At 36.9% G+C, this 8,914-nt stretch overlaps 1 protein-coding gene across 2 annotated transcripts; it reads left to right on the forward strand.

The window, feature by feature from the left end:
• The first annotated feature begins 435 nt into the window (after nt 1–435).
• LOC120210783 (type IV inositol polyphosphate 5-phosphatase 9-like) lies at nt 436–8,555 on the forward strand. 2 transcript variants are annotated; one of them, XM_039209460.1, is made up of 8 exons: nt 436–746; nt 837–1,003; nt 1,080–1,187; nt 1,273–1,532; nt 6,709–6,770; nt 6,909–7,093; nt 7,935–8,195; nt 8,291–8,555. In XM_039209460.1, exons 1-8 carry the CDS (start codon nt 729–731, stop codon nt 8,520–8,522), a joined length of 1,293 nt encoding a protein of 430 aa, XP_039065391.1. In that variant the 5' UTR covers nt 436–728; the 3' UTR covers nt 8,523–8,555. The 2 variants fall into 2 exon arrangements, with proteins under 2 accessions (XP_039065391.1, XP_039065392.1); XM_039209461.1 differs by having other exon boundaries at nt 436–596.
• Nucleotides 8,556–8,914: the final 359 nt, after the last annotated feature.

Raw genomic sequence — 8,914 nt, forward strand, 5'->3', positions numbered from 1 at the left:
TGATTTTCTTTTGTAGTTTGTTTGTTAATGCAATCAGATATGTTCGTATCTACCTTTTATTCAAGTTTATTTAATTAGATTTTTTCTATTATTTTCCTTGTATGATATTTGTGTTATCTTATATGGTTAGTTTTTTTTATATAAGCAAATAATTTTATTCAAAATAGGAAACACGTAATACCTAATTTAGATTTACATAGCAACTTATAGATTGTCCATTGAGAGTCATAAGATTCAAACTTAACCTTACAAGTTTAAATTCCTGAATTCTAATCACATGTAACAACACTCATTGGCAAAAAAAAAATTATTATAATATAATATAGAAAGATTAAACACATATAAATAAAAAAAATATTTTATGTTATTCCTTACTTGCTCCCTTAATATAAAAAGAGAAATCATGAGAAAGGGTGACCCCCCAGTTAGCTCAAGATGAAGCCTGCAAAAAAAAAAAAAAAAGACCCATGTTTTCTTGCTCTTTCTCGCTCTACATTTTCTCTGGGTTTTATTTTAATGAAGAATAGACAACAATAGCGCAACGTCATTCAGTTTTTAAGAAATTTAAGACCTCTCGTCCCTCTCAACTTGCACAGGTCTCTCTCTCGATTCCTCAGCATGATCATCTATCCATCCCTCTCATCATCTTTATCTGTTTTTTTCCATCTTCTCTTCTCTTCTCATCATCATCATCATCTCTCTGTCATTGTCTTTGCTCCCATTTCTCCATGTCAAGAAACCAACAAGTTAGTACTGCATTTTCATATGTGATTTAGTGTCTTTTTGAAGCTAAATGCATATTGATATTTAGTGTTATGAAACTCTTGTTCTGTCAGGTTATGTGGCCCAGATTAGTGGCTAACAAGATCCTTGGGAAGAGATTAGGAAGCAACAACTTCGTCGCAGACTTTCCCAGAAAAAAGGAGTTTCCAAGCTTAGATTTCTCATCTTTGAATCCCAACAAAACCATATTCGGTAGCCATAAAGCTACACATAACTACAGGTAAATTATCTAGCAAACAGCTAACTAATTATATATGCTTAAACCATCGTTTCTAATTCTTATTTGTCATGTCAAGGATTTTTGTTAGCACATGGAATGTTGGAGGTGTTGCACCACCTGCAGATTTAGATATGGAGAAATTGCTTGATACAGGCAACACCTCCTGCGAAATCTATGTTCTTGGGTAATCACAAACTCCATAATTATTTTTCACTAGGAATTATTCACACAATGATGATACATGTTATCGTTCGTCTTCTTTTTTCCAGTTTTCAAGAAATTGTACCTCTTAGCACCTCCAACGTGCTGGGATCAGAAAACAACAAGATTTCAACGAAATGGAACTCCCTGATTAGACGAGCTTTGAACAACAAGAACACAAGGAAACAACATTCCAGTGAAGAAGGAAAGCTATCGAATGATGAAAAGAGCATCAATAATATCCCAGGGCAAGAGTTTCGGTGTGTTATAAGTAAGCAAATGGTTGGGATTCTAATCTCAGTTTGGGTCCGAAGCTATCTGTGTCCCTATATCCTGTTGGAAATAAAACACTCACACAAACAACTTTTATTGAAACTCAAACAAATATTACAAGAGTACTCTCACTCAAAAACAAGAACTACAACTCACTCTTATAAGACTTTGCTTCTTCACTCACTTAGAAGCTCTTAATTTTTCTTGATGCTTAAAACTAAAATGGGAAGGGGTATTTATACTACTCAAGAACAATCTTACACCACACAAATAAACTAATTTAAACCATTACAAATTCAACAAATATCTAACTCTCACCTAACTAAATTGATGTAAGCAATGACATCATTAATTAAATGATGTAAGCAATGACATCTTTAATTAAATGATGTAAGTAATGACATCAATTTAGTTTGGATTTGGGTTTAGGCTCCCATAATGGATCAAGTTTATGATCCAACACCCTCCCTTAAACTTGATCTCGTGACCCCTAGTAGGTTCCTTAATCTTAAGAAGTCTTCGCTGGTCAGTGGCTTGGTAAAAATATCAGCAACTTGATCTTGTGACTTCACATATTCAACTTCCACATCTTTTCTTGCAACACACTCCCTTATATAGTGGTAGCGAATATCAATGTGCTTGCTTCGATCATGGAATACTGGATTCTTTGCTAAGGCAATGGCTGACTTGTTGTCGACACAAACCTTGGTAGGCTCTTCTTGTATCAAACCAATCTCCTTCAATAGATTTCTAAGCCAAATTGCATGACAAACACATGAGGTAGCAGCAACATATTCCGCTTCACAAGTGGATAATGTGACAATCGGTTGTTTCTTTGACATCCATGTGAATGCAATATCTCCCATGAAAAATACGAATCCAGTAGTGCTCCTTCGATTATCTATGTCTCCACCCCAATCACTGTCGCTATATCCAACAAGCTTGTAATCATTAGAAACTGAATAGAACAAGCCAAAGTCAATTGTACCTTTCAGATAGCGAAGAATTCTCTTTGCGGCTTTAAAATGGGTGGTTGTTGGGGATTCCATGTAGCGACTAACCAATCCAACTGCGTGAAGAATATCGGGTCTCGTGCAAGTTAGATAGCGTAGACTTCCTACCAAACTTTGAAGAATGTTGGATCTACACTTTCGCCTTCTTCATGTTTGGTCATCTTGATCCCGTATTCTGCCGGTGTGCTTATTGGCTTACAGTTCTCCATCTTGAACTTCTTCAGTATCTCCTTTGCATAGCTTTCCTGTGAAATGAAAATTCCATCATTTTGTTGCTTAACTTCAATGCCAAGGTAGTACGCCATGAGCCCCATGTCTGTCATCTCGAATTCTTTCATCATCACATCCTTGAATTCATTAAACATGCTTGGGTTGCTTCCAGTGAAGATCAAATCGTCCACGTAGAGGCACACGATCAAAATATCTTCATCTTTGATCTTGATATATAGAGCATGCTCGTAGGGACATTTGTTGAAGCCATTCTCTTGGAAGTACTTGTCGATTCGGCTATTCCATGCCCTTGGTGCTTGTTTTAGCCCGTAAAGAGCCTTCTTCAACTTCAACACCTTGTCTTCATGCCCTTTGACTTCATAGCCTGATGGTTGCTGAATGTAAAGTTCCTCTTCAAGAACTCCATTTAGGAAGGCGGACTTTACATCCATCTGTTGTATCTTCCACTTGTTTTGAGCTGCCAAAGAAATGATTAGTCTGATAGTCTCCAATCGAGCAACAGGAGCAAATACCTCATCATAGTCAATTCCAGCCTTTTGACTATAGCCTTTAGCAACTAGCCTCGCCTTGTGCCTTTCAATCTCTCCTTTGGCGTTTTGCTTTGTTTTGTACACCCATTTGACACCTATCGCCTTATGTCCCTTGGGAAGTGAGGTAAGTTCCCATGTGTCATTCTTCTCGATGGCCTTGATTTCTTCGTCCATCGCATCTCTCCATTTCTTTTCTTGTACCGCTTCTTGAAAGCTCACTGGTTCACAATCGGCAAACAGACAAAATAATGTAAGATTATCTTGTCGTTCAGTTACCTCATAGAGATCTCTAAGGCTTCTTGTGCGTTGCACAACTCTTTCACTTTGACTCCCACTTGACGATGATGAAGGTGACGAGTCTCCTTGAGTGGTTGATGTTGGTGAAGTGGGTGGAGTTGCAAGCTCTTGTTGAGATTCATCTAGTTGCTCCCTCATTGTCTGCTCATCTTCTTCAAACTGAGGAAAGAAATTGAAGTCATCTGTATGAGAGTTAAAATCCCATTCTCCTTCTTCGTTGAAGACCACATCTCGACTAATCACAAACTTCTTATTGTCTGGATTGTACAACTTGTAGCCCTTCGAATTAGCATCATAGCCGATGAAGATAAAACTCTCGCTTTTATCATCAAGCTTCGTTCTTCTCTCGTCTGGTACGTGAACATGGGCTATACTTCCAAAGGTTCTCAAGTGGGAAATGCCAGGCTTTCTTCCACTCCATGCCTCTTGCGGTGTCTTTCCCCATACACTTCTTGTTGGAGATCGATTTGACAAGTAGACTGCACACGATACTGCTTCCGCCCAAAATTCTTTGGGTAGTTTCTTGCTTTTGAGCATGCTTCGTGCCATGTCGAGGATTGTTCTATTCTTTCTTTCTGCCACACCATTTTGCTGGGGGGATCTAGGAACTGTCATTGGTCGACGAATTCCATTTGCTTCACAGAACTCTTGAAACTCCCTGGAAGTAAATTCTCCACCTCGATCGGATCTCATGGCTTTGATATTTCTACCGCTTTCTTTCTCCACTGCTGCTTTGAACTTCTTGAAGACTTCAAAAACTTCTGACTTCTGTTTCAAGAAATATACCCAGGTTTTTCTTGAAAAATCATCAATGAAGAGAAGAAAATAGTTATTGTTACCGAGAGAGCTTGGCTTGATCGGTCCACACACATCGGTATGGATGAGCTCAAGTGGCTTCTTAGCTCTTGTCTCTGACTCCTTTGGAAAGCTTTTCCTGAATTGTTTCCCGACTAGACACCCTTCACAGAGTTGGTCAGGATGGTTGATGTGAGGTAGTCCTTTCACCATCTCCTTCTTAGATAATAGCTCTAGACCTCCAAAATTGAGATGCCCAAATCGAAGATGCCAAAGCCATGATGCATCTTTGTAGCAAGCTTTCAGGCACTTTGCAACATCATTTTGTATGTTGATCAAGAACATTCTATTCTTTGACATCGGCACTTTAGCAATGAAGTTATTCTTATCATCTTTTATAGAAAGATTATAATTATTCATATGAATATCATAACCTTTCTCTACCAGTTGCCCTAAACTTAAAATGTTACTTTTCATATTGGGCACATAGTAGACATTTGAAATAAATTGATGTCTCCCATCTTTCAAACGGATAAGAATGTTACCTCTCCCTTTCACTGCTATTGTGGAATCATCTCCAAACGAAACATTTCCACTTACTGACTCGTCTAGCTCCACAAACATGTCTTTCCTTCCACACATGTGATTGCTTGCACCACTGTCAAGATACCAGGAATTTGCTTGGACACCATCAGTTTCCTTTCGTGCTAGAAGAAGAGTTTCTTTGCCATCTGTCTTTTCCTCCACGTAATTGGCCTTCTCCTCAATTTTGTTGTTGGGAGCTCTACATTCTGAAGCATAATGCCCAAATTTTTGACAATTATAACATCGAATTTGAGATTTGTCATACTTTGAGTTTGGATTAATTCTTCCACGGCCTCGTGTTGAGCTTTCTCCTTTCTCATAGTTGTTGTTGGAATTGTTATTGTTGTAATTCCAGCCTCGTCCACGACCTCGACTTCCACCTCGTCCATGGCCTCTACCTCTGCCTTGGCCACGTTGGTTTCTATCATTGCGTTGGCTCTCATGCATATCCTTGAGTTGCAGCTTGAGGAGTTGCTCAGTAAACTCATGCTTCTTTTTATGCTTCTCTTCGTATGCTTGCAATGATCCTTGGAGCTGTTCGATCTTCATTTCTTCCAAGTCTTTAGTTTCTTCAATCGTCACGACGATGTGCTCAAATTTGGGATCCAACGAACGGAGTATCTTCTCTATTATCCTCACATCGTCTAACTTTTCACCATTTCTTTTTAATTGATTAGAAACAGCTACTACTCTTGAGAAATAATCTGAAATAGACTCAGATGCTTTCATGTTTAAGGATTCGAATTCACCTCTTAATGTTTGGAGACGAACCTTCTTCACTTGCTCGGATCCTTTGTAAGAGGTTTGCAGCTTCTCCCACGCTTCCTTGCTAGAGCTTGCACTTGAAATCTTTTCAAAACCATCATCATCTAATGCTTGATAGATGAGGTAGAGAGCCTTCTTGTCTCTCTTTCTTGAATCCTTCAAAGTTGTCTTTTGATCTGGTGTAAGAGTAGCAAAAATATCATCATCCGCAGGCTCATTATAGCCTTTCTCTATGATATCCCACACATCTTGTGATCCAAGAAGTGCCTTCATTTTGATACTCCAATTGTCGTAGTTGTTGTTGTTGAGTGTCGGAACTTGGAATGGTGCCATACCATTTGCCATATCTCTCAATATAATGAGATTTTGTAAAATCCGATTGCACGGATGAATCCGAAACGATGAAAAAAAAAAACTTTGGAGGGACTTGGACAACTCGGTCAAGGGCTCCAACTCGGCTGAATCGGCTCAACTCGGTGAGTCAACTCGATTTTCTGGCAGCAGTCTTCCGGCGGTGCGTGGCGGTGCGTCAGAACTCAGATTGAGAAAATTCTGGCGGCGTCGTATTCCTCTCGTCGAGACCTTCGATCTTTCCAACTCTCTCTGATGCCACTTTGTTGGAAATAAAACACTCACACAAACAACTTTTATTGAAACTCAAACAAATATTACAAGAGTACTCTCACTCAAAAACAAGAACTACAACTCACTCTTATAAGACTTTGCTTCTTCACTCACTTAGAAGCTCTTAATTTTTCTTGATGCTTAAAACTAAAATGGGAAGGGGTATTTATACTACTCAAGAACAATCTTACACCACACAAATAAACTAATTTAAACCATTACAAATTCAACAAATATCTAACTCTCACCTAACTAAATTGATGTAAGCAATGACATCATTAATTAAATGATGTAAGCAATGACATCTTTAATTAAATGATGTAAGTAATGACATCAATTTAGTTTGGATTTGGGTTTAGGCTCCCATAATGGATCAAGTTTATGATCCAACATATCCGGTACCCTAGTGTCTCCTGTATAGGCTGTGGAATCATGGGCTGCCTAGGAAATAAGGTATCGTTTTGCAGAAATAATCCGTTTTTCAAGTTTAAATTTCTTTTATACGTTCGTGCTTCGGTATAAAATCTTGTATCCGTTTCAATCGTATTATTCTTCTGTACTTTCATCCTATTTGGAAACTTTGGTTTGCAGGGTTCGGTTTCGGCTCGATTTAAACTACACGAAACAAGCTTCTGCTTCGTGTGCTGTCATTTAGCATCTGGGGGTAGACAAGGGGATGAGAAGCTTAGAAACTTCAATGTTTGCGAAATATTTTCCAGAACAAGTTTCCCTAGAGGCGCTTCACTTGATTTACCAAGAAAAATCTTAGACCATGAGTACGTGAAATTAATTACTTGATTGATTATCGTGCATGATCATTGTTTCTTCCACTATTATTTGATGGTAGACTTTGAATCTTTCGTGAGGCCATCAAAGACTTAAAAGAGTTGTTTTCATGTTAATTATTGGCATAATATAAAAATTGAATCCTAATGTTTGATGATATAGTCATGTTAGTCTATAATCTTTTCTTAGATATCTCCTAGTTAGTTGAATGAAAACAATTAGTTGATTAACGATCAATGTTTGTTGTTAATATGTGACTGTCACGTGTTATATACCATGTGTTGAAAGTGATGATGTGACATATATCACATGTCAAAAATAATGACATAACATATATAACATGTTAAAAGTGTTGACGTGACGGTCTCACGTAAATAATAAACATTAATCGTTAGTCAATTAATGTTTTTCATTTAAATAGATATCATTTTACTTTAAAATAATTTTTTAAATGAATAGAAATTAAAATGATTATACAATAAGATATTACGAGTATATTTTTATATTATATGATTTTTATATTCGTAACCTTTTTTATATAACTAGTTTGAAATAATTAAATTAGTGTGGTTGTTAAAAGCAGATTATAATCTGGTGGGCTAATTAAATTAGTTTATTTACTGGTAAACCGTCGTTCTATTATCAAATCCATTTATTATATGATAAAGTTGACTTCTTAATCAATGTTAAAAACTACTTTTTAGACTAATAAACCGACAAGATTAAAATAAATCTAATATGGGAATATCTTGGTGGTATCTATTATTTTTTAATATTTAATTATTTAATTTTATCAACTTAAATAACCATTGCCAATGGTTTGTGTTGCAGTGGGGTAATTTTCCTGGGAGATTTGAATTACAGAATTTACCTACAGGAATCATCTGTTCGACGATTAGTATATGCAAGAGACTGGAATTCCCTGCTCGAAAATGATCAGCTAAGGATGGAGCTGATGCATGGTGAATTCAAAGGGTGGCATGAAGGATCAATTGCATTCGCTCCTACTTATAAATACCGTCCCAATTCCGACGTATACTACGGATGTTTTCATCAAAGCCAAAAGGGAGAAAAGAAACGTGCTCCCGCATGGTAATTATTTACTTGATTATCGTTCAGGACGAACGAACGTAAGATTTTATGTTCGGAATAATTATTAATCGAAGAATTGTCGTGTGGTTTTCCAGGTGTGATAGAATAATCTGGTATGGGACAGGATTGAAGCAACATGTGTATACCAGAGGGGAAGAGAATTTCTCCGATCATAGGCCGGTGAAAGCAATATTTACGGCTGAAGTTGGGGTCTTACATTCACTCAAACAAATCCAAAGCTTTTTTTTGTCAGAAAGGTTTGATAGAATCACAAGCCTGCAGACCGATGATTTTGTGTGTAAAGGAAGATCCAGCTTCCAATTTTAATAATTGTAAAGGGATTTTAAGAAATTAATTAAATTGATGCGATAATACGATTGAAGAAGATATCTCTCGAATTTTAAGATTACCGTTCATCGTCCTTTTCAACTTATTTATCTTTCTTTTTACACCTATAAAATCATTATATACGACTCTCCCATCGAAATTAAAAAAAATAAATCATCTATAATCATCACAATCACGATTTTTTCATCAACAAGTAGCTTAAAACCCGACTTGATTCTCAGATTTAATGCTATTTATAATCTATAATTAGTCATCTTTCAAACCCAATAAATAAATAAAGAAGATTTGTGTATGGGGCAATAATTGAGTACTTTGGAATTCAGATGAGAGGAGTGGGAAAGCATTAGCCGAATCCTAATTAATTTGGCCTA

This window comes from Hibiscus syriacus, unplaced genomic scaffold, assembly GCF_006381635.1.
Source record: "Hibiscus syriacus cultivar Baekdansim isolate YM2019G1 unplaced genomic scaffold, ASM638163v2 tig00109936_pilon, whole genome shotgun sequence".
Lineage (NCBI taxonomy): Eukaryota > Viridiplantae > Streptophyta > Magnoliopsida > Malvales > Malvaceae > Hibiscus > Hibiscus syriacus.